Raw genomic sequence first — 17,085 nt, 5'->3', positions numbered from 1 at the left:
CCCGCCCCCGGGAGGGTCCTGGCCCCGCTGCAGAGGCGACGGCTGTGGAGGGGGAGGAGGAGGAGGAGGAGGAGGCGCCGGGACGGCTGCGGGGCTGAGTTGAGTCCCGGAGCCAAGGCCTGCGCAGCCGCCCCCGCGTCCCCCGCTTGCAGCCCCAGCGGCCCCGCAGGCTGCCTGCCCCCCCCCCCGTGCCTGCTCCCCCAGCGCCGGGCTGGGGCGGAGGGGCCGCTGCTCGGCGGCGCAGCAGAAGCTCCGGAGACGCCGCGGGTAGGAGGGGGGAGTCGGGGGGGGGCAGGGACGGCTGCTTCGGCCTTGACCGGCGGGGCGCAGCGCGGAGGGGCCGCGGGCCGGACAGCTACTCGAGTCCGACTGGCCCAGCCGCATCTTTGCTGCGGCCCCGGAGTCGAATGGGGCGGGCGGGGGGCGCATGCAAGAGCGAGGCCCCTGGAAGGCAGGCGCCCCCGCGGACAGGGCGAAGAGAGGCTGCCGCGGTGCGGGCGCCCCTGATTTGGGGGCTTTGCTTGGACGAGAAGACGCGAAGGCGCTTTTTCACGAGGCAAGTGGGCTTCCTTGCTTTTCTCCGAAGACGTTTCACTTCTCATCCCAGAAGCTTCTTCGCCTCTGCCTGGATGGCGGGGAAGGGAGGGATTCGGTCAGAGTTGAGGAAGCTTCTTGGGTGAGAAGCGAAACGTCTTCAGCGAAAAACAAAGAAGCCGAGCTGCCTCCTGAAAAAGAAGCATCTCTGGGACAACGGGGACCCGGAGGAAGGATAATTGCCGTGGACGTTGGAGGAGGAGACCGGCTCAGGCCGGGCAGAAGCGCTCCGAGCGTCCGGCTGAGCAGCCGCTGAAGTCCGGCGGCGCGTCGGAGCTGCTGCTGGAGCCTCCCGCCTGCACCTGCTCCCGATGCCCGGCCCAGACCGGGATTCCGAGGCGCCGGGCTGCTTTCCTGGGCCTACCACTGGCGCCCCCCACCCCATCTCGGCGGGGCACAGTGGCACATTCAGGGAAGACGGTTGTGTGTGTGTGTGTGTGTGTGTGTGTGTGTGTGTGTGTGTGTGTGTCCTGCGTTGATCCCGGCAGCGCCTGGCGCTAGGACCCGACCGGCTGCCCGCGGCCCGGCTTTCCCTATTTGGACCCGGCCGTCCCAGGAGGGCGTCCGCCCCTCTCGCAACCCCCTTAAAATAGCCTCCGCTCGGGCCGCAGGGATCCGAGATGGCGGCCGCGCGCCCCCCGCCCACCCGGTTCCACGCGGTCCACGGGGTCAACGTGCGCGTGGACGCGTCCGGCACTCGGGCCACCCGCATGGAGAGCTTCGCCCACGGGCTGTGCTTCAGTCACCGGCCGCTGGAGCCCGGGCAGATCTTCCTGGTGGAGATCGAGGAGAAGGAGCCGGGCTGGTGCGGCCACCTGCGGGTGGGGCTCACCGCCCACGACCCCCGCAGTCTGGCCCCGGTGCCCGAGCACGCGCTCCCGGACCTGGTCGACCTGGGGGACAGCTGGGTCTTCGCCATCACCCGCAACCACAACCGGGTGACGGAGGCGCCGGCGGGCGGGCGGGCGCTCTTCTCCGGCCCCCACCTGCTCATCGGGCCGGTCCGCATTCCCCGCGACAAACTGGTGGGCCGAAGCCGGCCGGGCCGCTACAGCCACATTCTGGACGAGCTGTACAAGACGAACGTGCTGCCGGCCACGGCCCGGAAGAGCCGGATCGGGGTGCTGTTCGCGCCGCAGCCGGACGGGACGGCCGACATGCACATGGTCATCAATGGGGAAGACATGGGACCCAGCGCCAGGGGTCTGCCCGGCTCCCGCCCCCTCTACGCCGTGATTGACCTCTTCGCTTCCACCAAGAGCGTCCGAATCATCCAGGTGGAATACGGCTGTAGGTATTGCCCAGCGTGTGCAGGGAACCCCCTATTTCCCCTCCCCCCGAAGCTTAGACCCCGGGCCCAGCTAAATCAGCCGACGGGGGCTGCTGGTTGGCTAGAAGGAGGCAAGGCCTGTGGGGTCCAGCTTGGACTTTTTGAAGGCTACACGGACCCTTGGTGAGCACAGAGACGGTTGCAGAAATTGGGCATGTCTAATCTAATGAAAAGAAGGGCTGGTGTGTGTGTGTGTTGGGGGGCTGGATGTTGATATAATAGCAGTCTTCCAGTATTTGAAGGGCTGCCACAGAGAGGAGGGGGTCAACCTATTCTCCAAAGCATCGGAAGGCAGGACAAAAAACAATGGTTGGAAACTGAACAAAGAGAGAAGCAACCTGGAATTAAGGAGAAATTTCCTGACAGTAAGGACAATTAGCCAGTGGAACAGCCTGCCTCCAGAGGTTGTGGGTACTTCATCGCTGGAGGTTTTCAAGAAGAGATTGGACAGCCATTTGTCTGAAATGGGATAAGGCAGGGGTAGGCAACCTTGGCTCTTTTACGACTCTTGGACTTCAACTCCCAGAATTCCTGAGCCAGCTATGCTGGCTCAGGAATTCTGGGAGTTGAAGTCCAGGTGTCGTAAAAGAGCCCAGGTTGCCTACCCCTGATGTAAGGTCTCCTGCTTGGGCAGGAGGTTGGACTAGAAGACCTCCAAGGTCCCTTCCAGCTGTTATTTTATTATTCTGAGTTAGACCAGGTGAGAGAGAGAGAACCCACTCCCAGCCAGAACCCCGCAGTTTGTCCCTGGCCAGAGCTGTGGGTGATGGGTTCACCCTGGAGGAAAGAGATCTGGGCCCCAAACTCGTGTTAGAAGCAGGAAGTCAAAAGGTTTGAGTGTCCCTGGTATAACTCTGTGAAGACACCTGACCAGAACAATGCAACTACCACAGAAGCAGGAAGTTCTTGCATCATCAGATGGCTTTAAGTAAGTCTGCCCTTCCCCCGCGCGAGATCAATGACAATCCTCCTACACCTTTGATGGAACAATGAGAAGGGCTGGGCTGGTCCAGGTGTTTCCAGAGGGCTAGAATGTGATTTAGGATTACCCTGGTCCCCGCAGCTGAGGATCAAGCCGTCTTCTGGCATCTTGCCGATTAATACAGTATGATGATGGAAATTGTGACGGACCACAATTCAGCTATGAACCTCCAAGAATTATTGGGACAATAACCTGGTTAATCTTTAAGGTGCCGCAACGCTCTCTGTCCTTTGTGCTGCAAAAGACCAATGTGGCTTTGACCCCTGTGGAGATTTTAAAAACAGGGCTAAAATAAAAATATATAAAATTAAATTAAAAAAAGAATAGATGGGGGTCAGGGGATCACGACTGCAAGCATGCTTAACCATAACGGGCGTTCACATGCATGTCTGAGAAAACAGGAGTTCAGAGCAGTCAACCAGGATAGAGACCCATGATTCCTGATTTCTTCCCTCTGAGCCAGGATTGGTGGGGGGCAGTTGGAATGGCCAAGAGTGAAGGACTCTGGGAGATGAAGTTCAGCAACATTTGTTGTGCCAAAGGTGCTTTTTCATGAGGCAACTGGACTTTCCTTTTTGTCACTTTGAAGATGTTTCACTTCTCATCCAAGAAGCTTCTTCAGTTCTGACTGGATGGTGGGGAAGGGAAGGATTTATATTTATATACATCACCGACCCCTGAATTCCTCCTGACTTTGATACACACCCATGGCAGCCCCTCAGTTCCTTCCTTCTGACATACGTTTTAGTCCTTTTACTCCTAATCAGAACAACAGAAGAACACAGAGTTGGAAGGGACCTTGGAGGTCATCTAGTCCAACCCCCTGCTCAAGCAGGAGACCTTATATCATTCCAGACAAATGGCTGTCCAGTTTCTTCTTAAAAGCCTCCAGTGATGGAGCACCCACAGCTTCTGGAGGCAGGTTGTTCCACTGGTTAATTGTTCTCACTGTCAGGAAATTTCTTCTTAGTTCTAGGTTGCTGCTCTCAATTAATTTCCATCCGTTGCTTCTTGTCCTGCCTTCAGGTGCTTTGGAGAATAGCTTGACTCCCTCTTCTTTGTGGCAGCCCCTGGGATATGGGAATACTGCTATCATGTCCCCCCTTGTCCTTCTTTTTACTACACTAGCCATATCCAGTTCTTGCAACCATTCTTCATATGTTTTAGTCTCCAGGCCTTTAAATCACCTTTGTTGCTCTTCTCTGCACTCTTTCTAGAGTCTCAACATCTTTTTTGTAATGGGGTGACCAAAACTGGATGCAGGATTCCACGTGTGGCCTCACCAAGGCCTTGTAAAGCAGTATTGACACTTCACGTGATCTTGAATCTGTCCCTCTGCGAATGCAACAGGATATTTGAGGTTTTGCATCTTGCTGCTTTCTTGGGTTCACATACACACCCAGGAAACCCTTCCCCACTCAGGCAGCCCGGCCAAGGTCTGCCCTTGAATGCTCACTGGCTGCGGAGTTGTGACTTTGGGGAGCAGTGGGGCTGAAGGTGTGTCATGCCTGCCCTGTCTTGGCTCCTTAGGAAAGAAAGACCCTCGACTCCGTTACTAAAGATCAAGTGGTTACAGTAGAGCAGTGGTTCTCAACCTGTGGGTTGGGACCCCATTTGGGGTCGAACGACCATTTCACGGGGGTCGCCAAACAACGCAGTCCGCCATTTTTTCCCCCCTTTTCCTTAGCTGTGCTACTCCCTTTTATCCTATTGGCTTTTGAAAGTCAATAGAATAGACTCTCTTGAATAGAGTCTAATTCTATTGGCTTTCCAAAGCCAATAGGAATTGTCCAGGCTGTCTCTGCCCTGCTGAGCCCGCCAAAGGCCCCAGTCTGCAAACGGTGCTGCACCAGTTGAGTAGTCCTCGACTTACGACCGGTTGAGTAGTCCTCGACTTACGACCGGTTGGGGATAGTGGCATTAAAAAGGTTGAGAACCACTGCAGTAGAGCTAGGCCAGAACTAAAATTTACACGTGAAGTTTCCCTAGTTCACTTTCGCTTTTCCCTGGCCCTCCCCCCTTGTTATCTATTGTCCAGTTACATCCTAAGTGTTTGTTTTGGTAACGGTCCCTGTTCTAGCAGGCTGGATGGTGAGCCTGGTGCTTCCCCTTCCAGTCCTCTGGCTCTGGAGCCATGAGTTGATGTCCCAGGATGGCTTGATGCAAAGTTTCGGCTTCCCCCATTCCCCTTGAGCACAGCAATTCCCTCCCTCCCCCCCCCCCGCAGTTTATGGCAGGCTGGCATCTAGTAAAGCGAGGCTGAAGCAGGATGGCAGTTCCGACAAGGCAGTGTTTCCCAAACTTGACAATTTTAAGGCATGAGGACTTCAACTCCCAGAATTCCACAGCCAGCAATGCTGGCTGTGGAATTCTGGGAGTTGAAGTCCACATGCCTTAAAATTGTCAAGTTTGGGAAACACTGCGACAAGATGTTGGGCTGGGACCGGGGAGTCCAGGATCCCGTGGTTCCTCAGCCACAGAAACTTCCCGAGGGCTGTTGATGAGCCCAGCCACCACCTCACACAGAGTGGGGCTTGGAGGGAGAGGGAGATAGATAGATAGATAGATAGATAGATAGATAGATAGATAGATAGAGATAGAGAGAGAGAGAGAGAAAGAGTGCACTAAATGCATTTTGCTATTTAAATGGTTTTATTAATCATCCCAAATAATGCTTTTTTTGCGAGGCAACTGGACTTTGTTTTTTCTTTGAAAACATTTTGCTTCTCATCCCAGAAGCTTCTTCGGGTTCTGACCGACTGGTGGGGAATGGAAGGATTTATACTCCTTGCAGAGAGCTGGTCCTTTGCCTTCTTTTGGAAGCCATCTGTGTCAAAACTGAACAGCCCTCTCTCAACAGAGGGGGAGGGATACATCCTTTTACTAATCCTACTGGCTTTAATTTTAAGCAATGTGACTGAAGGATAAAACAATAATTAGAAAGGAGGAAACACATTTATCTCTTAATTGCCCAGTATTTCTTAAGACGTGATGACTCAGCCATGTTTTGTTTTCCCATTCCAAAATAATGGCTGCAGAACCGCTCAAATCCCAAGGGAGAAAAGAGACAGGTGTCCTGGATTAGGGGCACGTGCAGGGCTGGCTTGCTTCCCTTAACATGCAGGTGACAAGTCAGGAGCAGCATCGCCCGGTCTGTCCCCTTCCTTGTTCTTGGCAGCCTCAACGTTTTGCCTGCTTTAGTTTAAAGCGGTTTTAATCTTTAATATTGAGAAATACATTTTAACTTATTTTTAGCAGGGCCCCTAAAAGAATCTCAGCAAGAACTGGCATGGATCACCTACAGCCTGTCCAATCAACTGGTTTGGCTAGGGGAGGATAATGTTAATGTCAATGTTAATGTTAACGTCAACGTCAATGTTAATGTTAACGTCAATGTCAACGTTAACGTTAACATTAACATTAATATTAAGAGGATGATGATGATAATAATAATAGTTGGAAGGGACCTTGGAGGTTATCTAGTCCAACCCCCTGCTCAGGCAGGAAACCCTATACCTGTGGTTCTCAACCTTTTTAATGCCGCGACCCCCAACCGGTCGTACGTTGAGGACTACTCAACTGGTGCAGCACCGTTTGCAGAATGGGACTTTTGGCGGGCTCAGCAGGGCAGAGACAGCCTGGACAATTCCTATTGGCTTTGAAAGCCAATAGAATTAGACTCTATTCAAGAGAGTCTATTCTATTGGCTTTCAAAAGCCAATAGAATAAAAGGGAGTAGCACAGCTAAGGAAAAGGGGGAAAAAATGGCGGACTGCGTTGTTTGGCGACCCCCGTGAAATGGTCGTTCGACCCCAAATGGGGTCCCGACCCACAGGTTGAGAACCACTGCCCTATACCATTTCAGACCAATGGCTGTCCAGTCTCTTCTTAAAGTGTTGGCGCATTCACAGCTTCTAGAGACAAGTAGTTCCGCTGGTTAATTCTCACTGCCAGGAAACTTCTCCTTAGTTCCAGGTTCTGGTTAAGGCAAACCATTTAGGTTTTTCGCTCTTGATTGAGTGGGTGGCTCAGGCGATGGGATTGGTAGGAGGAGAAAATAGTAAAAAAAACAAAAATTAGAAATGAAAGAAAGAAAACGGGGAGGAAGGGGATTGATTTGAATCAAGTAGGTCTGCTATTGTGGAGTTAACACATATATTTGGGGAGTGAAGAAGCAGATTTGAATAGTTGCAGGAATTGGGTATGTCTCATCTAACGGAGAGGACGAGGGGTGACATGACACCAGCCTTCCAATATTTGAGGGGCTGCCAAAGAGAAGGGGGGGGTGTCCACCTCCAAGGCACCCGAAGGCAGGACAAGAAGCAACAAATGGAAAACAGTCAGGGAGAGAAGCAACCTGGAGCTAAGAAAAAAATTCCATTAGTGAGGACAATTAACCAGTGGAACAGCTTGCCTCCAGAAATCGTGGGCGCTCCATCACTGGAGCTATAGCTCCTCCTGCCTGAGCGGGGGGGGGCTGGACTAGAAGACCTCCAAGGCCCCTTCCAGCTCTATTCTATGCAAACTAATGTCTGGGAGATTCATTGTGGCACCCAGTTTCACGGAAGCTGCCTCAGGGCCTCCTGCTTTGCTCACTTTCCCAGGTGCCACGATCCTTTTGATGTTGCTGGTGTGGCCACAACAGATTATCATAACTATTTTTGGAAATTATTCCGGAGGAATAATGTTACACAGGATAAACAAGACGAACACAACAGCTGTGTGGTATTTTTCAATCCCAAGGAGAATTTCTGGAAGAGGGTTTTTTTATTTTATTTTATTTTATTTTGGGGCCCTCCAGACAGAATTTGAAAGGATCCTCTGATCCAGCTACTCACTCGTTTCCAATCACCAGGCAGTCCTCGGCTTACGACCACAAACGACCCCCAAATTTTCGTTCCTAAGCAGGACAGCTGTTAAGGGAAGTGTGCACCCTTTTACGGCCTTTCTTTCCACCGTTATGAAGTGAGTCACTGCGGTTGTTAAGTTAGTAAGCCGGTTGTTAAGTGAGTCTGGGCTCCCTGTTGACTTTTGCTTGCCAGGAGGCTGCGAAAAGGAATTTATTTATTTGTTTATTTGTCTATTGAATTCATATAGCTGCAAGTGATCCCGTGATCCCAGGACATTTATTTATCTATTGATTCATTCATTCATTCATTCGTTTATTGAATTCATATAGCTGCTCCTTGCTCTCAGCGAGGGATCACGTGATCCCAGGACATTTATTTACCTATTGATTAATTGACTCATTGATTCATTCATTTATTGAATTCATATAGCTGCTTTCAGCAAGTGATCATGTGATCCCAGGACACTTATCTATCTATCTATCTATCTATCTATCTATCTATCTATCTATCTATCTATCTATCTATCTACCTACCTACCTACCTACCTACCTACCTACCTACCTACCTACCTACCTACTACCTACCTACCTACCTACCTACCTATCATCTATTGAATTCATATAGCAGCCTCCTTGCTCTCTGCGAGGGATCACGTGATCCCAGGACATCTATCTATCTATCTATCTATCTATCTATCTATCTATCTATCTATCTATCTATCTATCAATCAATCAATCAATCTATCTATCATCTGTTGAATTCATATAGCTGCCTCCTTGCTCTCAGCGAGGGATCATGTCATCCAAGGACATTGCAACCATCCTAAATACAGGCCAGTGCCAAGCACCCCAATTTTGATCCTGTGTCCACACCCGGATGCTAAGGTGGTTGTATGTGTGAGAAACGATCCTCAGTTTCTTTTTTCAATACTGTTGCAACTTTGAATGGACACTAAACGAATGGCTGTGAGTCAAGGACCGCCTGGCATCAAATTATACTCTTAAATTACCCAGTGATTGTGGTACTTTGTGCAGACTGTAGGTGAGTTGGGAACACATCACAAGAATGGAATAGCCAAGGTGAAATTGATAGCAGGGAATGAAAGGAGGAACCCAGGACTTATCCAGCTGCAGAGATACAATTTATGTCACAGGGATGGGAGCCTTTCAAAGCACTCCGACGGAGGTGCCCAGCCTTGGTGGTTTTAAGACTTGTGGACTTCAACTCCCAGAATTCCCCATGTCTGGGAAGGAATGAAGGGGGGGGAGGGAGGGATGAAGTGCTGCCAAACTCAGAAAGGAGCGTGAGGACAACTTGGATGAAGCTCTGAAGACTCTCCAGGAGACCCAATTCAAGAGGCAGGGAAGGGGCACCATCTCAGGAGCTAAATTAGAATGGAGCTGGAAGGGAACTTGGAGGTCTTCTAGTCCAACCCTCTGCTCAAGCAAGAGACCCTATCCCAGGGGTCTTCAAACTTGACCCTTTTATGACTGGTGGACTTCAACTCCCAGAACTCTGGCTGAGGGATTCTGGGAATTGAAGTCCACCAGTCATAAAAGGGCCAAGTTTGAAGACCCCTGCCCTATCCCATTCCAGACAAGTGGCTGTCCAGTCCCTTCTTAAAACCCTCCAGTGATGGAGCACCCACAGCTTCTAGTGGCAAGCTGTTCCACCGATTAATGGTTCTCATGGTTAGGAAGTTTCTCCTTCATTCCAGGTTGCTTCTCTCCTTGATTACCTCTGGATAGGGAGAGTGCTGAGGAGGGGAAGGGCTGGACTCCAGCTGTCAAGGACGGCCTTTCTCCTTGGGGGACCGTCTCTTGAAGGCCTCTGGCATCCTTCCACCCACGGCATTCCTTCTGTGGTGACCGCACCTGCTGGGGAGCACTCCATGAGGGAGACACCCCCGCCCACAGGCCACCCCAATCCACGCAAAGCTTTGTGGCCCTTGAAGGGTGGAGGCCCCGAGGAGCTTCTCCTGAGGCTGCTGAACGAGCCTAACTGGGTCACCGTGGAGGCGTTGCACTCCTGCAACCTCTGAAGGACTCATTGGCCTATGCTGCTGGGCCAGGCAATGCCTCTGCTGGGGAGCAGCTTTGAGGCTGGAAAGGGATGTCTTCCTTCCAGGGGAGGGGAAAGACCCCCGGACCCCGGGAGGGCCACTGCCACACCTGCCATGTGGAGGGACGGGAGGCCGCTAACATTAAGTCGGGTGACTGAGGAGCCCCCAAGGCTACATTTGTGCTTCTGAGTTTTAAGCAGCCCCTCCCACGCCAGGGCTGGGGCCACCCAGCACAGACTGATTGCGTCCCCCCTTTGCTCTAAGGTGGTGATGGGGGGCAACCATGGCTACTTTAAGAGTTGTGGACTTCAGCTCCCAGAATTCCCCAGCCAGCAATGCTGGCTGGGGAATTCTGGGAGTTGAAGTCCACAAGTCAAGGTTGGAGACCCCCCCCCCAATCTAGGGCCATAGAATTTCAGAGTGAAATCTCCCTATTTTCTCTGATTGAGCCTTCCTTTGTGCCCCATTGGCTCCGAACTCCTTTAGATTAGAATGACAGAATTGGAAGGGACCTTGGAGGTCTTCTAGTCCACCCCCCCCTCTGCTCAAGCAGGAGACCCCAAACCAGGGGTCTTCAAACGTGGCCCTTTTATGACTTGTGGACTTCAACTCCCAGAATTCTGGCTCAGGGATTCTGGGAATTGAAGTCCACAAGTCATAAAAAGGCCACGTTTGAAGACCCCTGCCCTATGCCATTTCAGACAGATGACTGTGCAGTCGCTTCTTGAAAACCTCCACTGATGGAGCACCCACAACTTCCGGAGGCAGGTTGTTCCAGTGAGGGATTGTTCTCGCATTCAGCCCTTCTCCTCTTTGGGGCAGCCCCTCAAACATTGGAAGACTGCTGTCATGTCACTCCTAGTCCTTCTCTTCGTTAGATTAGACGTGCCTAGTTCCCTTAACCATTTATCATAAGTTTAACTTAATCAGCTTTGTTGCTCTTCCCTGCACTCTTTCTAGAATCTCAATATCTTTTTTTCTGTTTTTTTGAAAACTCTCTTTTCTTGTTTTGGTTAATGCCGGGGTGGAGGGTGGGTGTGGGTGGGGGGAATTAGGGAACGAAAAATAGCAAGAGCTTTTCACCTAGCTTTCTGTAGCATAAAAATCTGCTGCTTGAAAATAATAAACCCAAAAGATGCATTTTACAATTCCTGTGACTGACAGCAGCTCTGTTTGCACAAAGGACACACTTACCTTGGTTTAACCCTCGTGTATTAACGTGGTTTAGCTGGGTTTGCACAGTGGCACATTTATGTTGGTTTAACTCATGTATTAAGCTGCTTTAACTAGGTCTCCATGAGGGCACACTTTTGTTGGCTTAAATCTGGTTTAAGAGGATCTGCATCGCTGCACACATAATGCAGGTCCAATCCTCACCTCTTAAACTAGTTTAACAGGCTCGGCACAAGGGCACCCTTACGCTGGTCTAAACCTCGCCTCTTAAGCTCGTTTAACCTCTTAAACTAGTTTAACAGGGTCTGCATCTCTGCACACTTATATTAGTTTAACCCTCACCTCTTAAACTACTTAACAGGCTCAGCACAAGGGCACACTTATGCTAGTCTAACCCTCACCTCTTAAGCTAGTTTAACAGGTTCTGTTTACGCTGGCCTAATCCTCACCTCTCTCTCCCCCCCAGTGCCCTCCCTGCAGACGCTCTGCCGCACAGCCGTCCAGAAACACATCACCCACCGCCTGGCCATCGAGGAGCTGAACTTGCCTCCTCTGCTGAAGAACCTCTGCAAGTACGAATGAAGCCTGGCACGAACGCCCAGCACCCCTGCCTCACCCCCCTTCCCTGTCTTTCTGGACGGGTTGGTTCTGCAAATGCCTAGGACAGTGGTTCTCAACCTGTGGGTCGGGACCCCATTTGGGGTCGACCGACCATTTCACGGAGGTCGCCAAACAACGCAGTCCGCCATTTCCCCCCCCCTTTTCCTTAGCTGTGCTACTCCCTTTTATTCTATTGGCTTTTGAAAGCCAATAGAATAGACTCTCTTGAATAGAGTCTAATTCTATTGGCTTTCAAAAGCCAATAGGAATTGTCCAGGCTGTCTCTGCTCTGCTGAGCCCGCCAAAAGTCCCATTCTGCAAACGGTGCTGCACCAGTTGAGTAGTCCTCGACTTACGACCGGTTGGGGGTCGCGGCATTAAAAAGGTTGAGAACCACTGGCCTAGGAAGAAGCAGCAGATTCTGCAGATGCCAAGCAACAGGATGCCCCCAAATGCACCTGGGGGTATCCCCAGTAGCAGCCCAGAAGATGCCACGAGGGCCGTGCCCCGTTGCGGTCAGGATGAGAATTTCCTGGATATAATTCTGGACAGGATCCAGGGCAGTCACCAGTCTTCAATAAAAACAGTCTCAAGGAAAGGATTTTGTTCTGGTTGTGAGGATATTTCTGTAGCACCTCCAGGCACTGGTACCCCACTTTCTCTAAGTGCCCAGGGAGGACCCTGGGTGGGCTCACCCTGTGAGCAGGGACCAGGTGCGGCTGGGCAGGAACAAAGAGGCAGAGTCCAAGTGCTCCCTCATAGCCACACCTTTATTCAGATTATTTATTCTTCAGGAATCTCTAAACAATAACTCACAGTTAATGAAGAGTTCTTCTGAGGCACGTTTCATAATCTGTCCATTCTTGTGGTGTAAAAGGATAAAGGTAAATTCACCCCATGTTCGTACAGAGCAAACAGCCTCGTGGCTAGGATTCATGGAGAGATAAAAGACTGACATGTACCAGGATGTCCCATAATAAACACACAAGTCCCTCCCAGTGGCCAGTTAGAACACAGATCTGACCACAACTAAAACTACATTTCCCAGAAGGCCACCTCTTAAGGAGAGAGCTTTTAACCCTTAAATGCTACTTGCTCTACACACAGTTCTCAATTCCTAAGCTGGCTATATACTGGACCAGCACACACATCTTGTGGTGATGCTCACATGTTCAGCTCTAATGTTACCTTCTCAAGGTCTCCACAGCTCTGAAAGACCGGATTTTATTTCTGCCATTTCAGCCTGTGAATCTTTAGCCCATTCATCAGACTTATCAGGATTCCTGATCAAGAACGACTCCTACAGCAGGAAAGGATCGGGCAGCTGGAGGTGCCAGTCTCTTCAGCCCCCCCACCCCAGACCCCCAGAACTGAGCCCCCCCCTGGTGGCCACACAGTGGGCCTGTGTGACATAAGGCTCACGCCCTGTGATGCTGGTTCTAGAATGGGGGGGAGGTCTGGGGGGGGGGCAGAGGACAGCACTGACACCGCAGTGCTGACCAGATTGCAACAGAGACGATGGCCTTTTGTGGGGGGCTGGAAAAAGCTTCCTCAGCATCCTTTGCCCCCTCCTACCAAGGTATACCCCTCCCCCTCTGAAACAGTTTGAAGTCAGCTTGGCAACAGTGGCAGGAGGGTCTAGAAATGGGGATCGCCAGCTGAGGGTGAGGCACTGCAGAGAGACAGGCCCCAGCCATTCCCAGTTGCGTTATCAGGACAACACAGCCAAGTCACACAGAGGGCCAGGCTGGCTTGACCCCCAATGTGCCCTGCTGGGCTCTGCTCTTGCACAGTTGGGGGTTTTGACTCTGACTAGAATAGAATAACAAGAGTTGGAAGGGATCTTGTAGGTCATCTAGTCCAACCCCCCCCAAACTAGAACCAAAGGGGCGTCTTTCCCAAGTCTCTTTAGCCAGACCGATTAAAAAAGGGACGGGGTAGAAGAAGCCGGTAACCCCACACTTTCCCCTCAGTGACAATTATACTTCAAAGCCCTTAGGGTGGCACCTTTTCCCCTTTTGTTGCTGTTCCTTGAACTGGCAACTGGGTGGATCGGGTCACAACGCAGAGGGTTTATGAGGGGGTGTTTGTTTTACCCTTTTCTAAATCCTTATCAACCTGGGGACCCATCGTCACAAGATCCAGAGAAACAGGGGATCAGCCTGTCTTCAGAAGCATCTGAAGGCCAGACAAGGAACGATGGATGGAAACTGATCAAGGAGAGATTCAACCTAGAAATAAGGAGAAATCTTCTGACAGTGAGAACAATCAACCGATGGGACAGAAGTTGCCTTCAGAAGTTGTGGGAGCTTCATGCCTGGAGGTTTTCAAGAAGAGACTGAACGGCCATCCGTCAGAAACAGTGTAGGCTCTCCTGCTTGGGTGGGGGGTTGGACTAGATGACCTCCAAGGTCCCTTTCAACTCTTGCTATTCTCATTCTGGGGAGGGTTAAGCAGAGCTAGAGGGTCAAAGAGAGGCTGTCCCCAAAGGTGCTTTCAAAGAGGCCATTGCTTTGTTGTTGTTTTTTCTTTGAAAACATTTCTCATCCAAGAAATGAATTCTGAAGTTAGAACCAAAGAAGCTTCTTGGATTCAGAAGTGAAACATTTGGATAAAAAAAACACACACACCAAGAAAGTCCAGTTGCTGTTTGAAAAAAAAAGCACCTTTGGGACAACCACAACCTGGAAGATTGAGAATCTCCACAGACGTTAAAAGGGGGGGTTTAAGAGACCCCCTTTATGAGGGGTTATTTTACCTTTCCCAAATCCTTGCCAGCCTGGGAAGCCACCATTATGGAGGGTTAGAAGAGATCTGCCAGGGTGAAAGGGGAACTGGGGACTTGCCTTCACCAGAAGCGGTTGAGGAAGCCCGCCCTATTTAGCTTGCAAAAGGGCAGCTGGGGTGTGTTTGTGGCGGGGAGGGATTGGCAGCCCAGAAATATCTAAAACAGGGGTTCTCAACCTTGGCAACTTTAAGACTTGTGAACTTCAACTCCCAGAATTCCTCAGCCAGCTTTGCTGGCTGAGGAATTCTGGGAGTTGAAGTCCACAAGTCTTAAAGTTGCCAAGGTTGAGAACCCCTGATTGTAAAAGATGGAAGGAGGAGGAGGAGGAGCAGTGGGTCAAAGTGAGAAGAAAGGAGAATGAATATTAAAAGACGTTCATTGGCTGTGGGAGAGACTAAATGGTAGCACATCCTGCCTAAAATAAGGGTGGATTCCTCCCTGCTGGAGATTTTAAAGGAGGGGCTGGTTGGCGATAGACTACATGGTCTCTAAGGTCCCTTCTCCATACATTCTATTGTCCTACACCTCCTAGAGAAGGAGCCGTTCTCCAGTTGCCCAAGATCTGGTCTGCCAAGGCAGCTGGGGAACAGAATCTGGCTCCACCTCCCTTCACTATTCATTATGGGCAGAAAAACCCTCCTTGGGACGCGCCTGGCATCGGCTGTGCCCATCCTAACTTCACCCAGGAGACTTGCCTTTTGCCAGCCTTCAGTGGGGCTCTGCTGCTCTTCCTGGGTTCACAGGTGGGGGAGCGATGGCTGCTTCAATGGGGTACTACACGCTGAGCCTCTTACGCTCCTTGCCAGCTCCCGAGGTGGGCAACTACTGGGGTGCAAAGGACAGGAAAGGCTTCTGGTGGGCGTTCCTGGCATCTCCCTCCTGAGAAAGAGGTTTGAGAAGTCACAGGCGGTGGAAATCCACCCGGGGGGTCTGGGCCCCCTTTCTCTGGCCTGACCTACTGAAAGGAGGGGGGAGTGTTATGCTTCAGCCGCCTGCGCCCTTCATGGTTGCTGCATCTTCTGGCAGGGAAGGCAGCGGAAGGGGGGCAGACTCTCAAGCTGGCATGTTGTCCTCTGAACAGGAGAATCGACCGGCGGCAGCAGCAGTGAGTCCAAAGAGGCCCCAGGGAGTCGGCCGAGCCCCTTTGCCCATGTGCCACGCGAGGCCCCTCCTTCAGCCAGCCTCCCCTGCCCCGCGGGGCTCCTGCGAAGGAAACTGCAGGCCAAGCAGACGACTCCCCTGCAGGGTGGTGCCACGCGGCTTCCCCAGGTGCCCAGCCTCCCCCAGTCGTGCCCGGCCCCGGGGGCTCTCCAGCAGGGGGGTACCGACCCTTGGGAGACACCCTGGAGGCTCCCCCTCCAGAACGGGGCCCTGGAGTACCCGCTGGAGCACCCAGCCAACCGGTGGCTCTACCTCTCCCCGGGCGCCCCGCAGCCCTTGCAGCAGCAGCAGCAGCAGCAGCAGCCCGCCAGCCCCAGCGGAGACTTCGCCCTGGCGCAGTGGGGCTTCGTGCCCAGCAGCGGGGTCGTCGTGATGTCGGCCAAGCTGAGCAGAGACAGGGATGCCCAGCCCAGACTGGCCTGGCCCCCCAACATCTGCATCCTGACCCTGGCCATGATGATCGCGGGCATCCCCACCGTCCCCGTGCCCGGCGTGCGTGAAGAAGACATGATCCACGCCGCCCAGCGCTTCATGGCAGAGAACCTGGAGGCCGGCGAGGGCCCGGCGGACGGGGCCCCCAGCAGGCGGTGGGCAGCCTTGCAGCGCCTTGGCTCGTCCTGCAAGAGGGACCGGCAGCGCAGGCGAGCGGCCCACCGCAGCCTCCTGCCTCTCTTCCTGGCCCAGCTGGAGAAGTAGCAGCCGGGGCGCTTCGTCTGGGGCCGAGAAGCCCCCATAAAGGAATGGAAAAAAAACGGTCCCTTGGCTGCCCTTCGTCTCCCAGAGCCGGCAGCCCAGTTCGGCTGCTAACGATGCCCTTCCCAGCCGGCTCCCTGCACCCGTCCCTGCCCCTGCTCGCCCTTCGTGGCCCGGCTGCTCCCCAGGACAGGGACCCCCACCCTCAAATTGGGGTCAGGAGGCCAGGACCTGTCAGGCAGCCCCAGCCCGGGAGGCTGTTATCCAGGGGTCTACGGGCTTGGAGGGTCCCACGTGTGTGGGTGGGGGGGGAGGTGGGCGAAGGCAAAGGCAAGAGGGACCTTCCCTGCCCAGCTGGACGGGCTCTGACCCCAGAGATGAGGGGCAGCCTCACGACCCGAGGCCCGAGACTGTCCTGCCCGGCCGGCCGCTGCTCCCCTTCCTCACAATCAGCAAAGCGCCTCCCTCTGCAGAGGCAGCACTGTGTCCCGTCTGACTCCGTGACTTTTACCCGAGAAACACCTTTCGGGGGGGGGGGTAGAGGTGTCCAGTGGCAGCTTTAAGATCTGCAGCCCCCAAGCCTGAACTGCCCCAGCAGCGGGTCCCCCACGCGGCTGCCTACGAAGGAGTTGCCCATCTCGGCCCCCATCCCAGGATGAGTCCGGGCCTGTGGGAAGAAGGAGAGGCCCCTTCCCCTCCCCTGAGTCCCCCCCTGCCCCTTGCTGACCAAGCTTCAGCAATACCATCGTGCGTGATTGACAGGCCAGCTCGTCGCCTAGGAGACTGGAGGGAAGCGGGGTGGGGGCTTTGCGCAACCCTCTAGATGGGCGCCCGCTTCCCTCACAGCCGAGT

At 53.0% G+C, this 17,085-nt stretch overlaps 2 protein-coding genes across 4 annotated transcripts; both read left to right on the top strand.

Annotated features, from left to right (window-relative positions):
• The first annotated feature begins 365 nt into the window (after positions 1–365).
• On the top strand, positions 366–11,774 carry NEURL2 (neuralized E3 ubiquitin protein ligase 2). 2 transcript variants are annotated; one of them, XM_039342406.1, is made up of 2 exons: positions 366–1,888; positions 11,458–11,774. In XM_039342406.1, exons 1-2 carry the CDS (start codon positions 1,215–1,217, stop codon positions 11,651–11,653), a joined length of 870 nt encoding a protein of 289 aa, XP_039198340.1. In that variant the 5' UTR covers positions 366–1,214; the 3' UTR covers positions 11,654–11,774. The 2 variants fall into 2 exon arrangements, with proteins under 2 accessions (XP_039198340.1, XP_039198341.1); XM_039342407.1 differs by having other exon boundaries at positions 373–1,884; positions 11,458–11,716.
• A 1,318-nt stretch (positions 11,775–13,092) lies between these two features.
• On the top strand, positions 13,093–16,236 carry SPATA25 (spermatogenesis associated 25). Of its 2 annotated transcripts, XM_039342376.1 has the most exons (3): positions 13,093–13,170; positions 15,461–15,648; positions 15,814–16,236. In XM_039342376.1, the coding sequence occupies exons 1-3, from the start codon at positions 13,110–13,112 to the stop codon at positions 16,234–16,236; spliced, it is 672 nt and encodes a 223-aa protein (XP_039198310.1). In that variant the 5' UTR covers positions 13,093–13,109. The 2 variants fall into 2 exon arrangements, with proteins under 2 accessions (XP_039198310.1, XP_039198309.1); XM_039342375.1 differs by having other exon boundaries at positions 15,461–16,236.
• Positions 16,237–17,085: the final 849 nt, after the last annotated feature.

The sequence above is a fragment of the Crotalus tigris genome, unplaced genomic scaffold, assembly GCF_016545835.1.
Source record: "Crotalus tigris isolate CLP2741 ecotype Arizona unplaced genomic scaffold, ASM1654583v1 scf7180000017791.1120302, whole genome shotgun sequence".
Taxonomy (NCBI): domain Eukaryota; kingdom Metazoa; phylum Chordata; class Lepidosauria; order Squamata; family Viperidae; genus Crotalus; species Crotalus tigris.
Note: the sequence above shows the minus strand (reverse complement) of the source record. Positions and strands in the feature narration are given on the sequence as shown.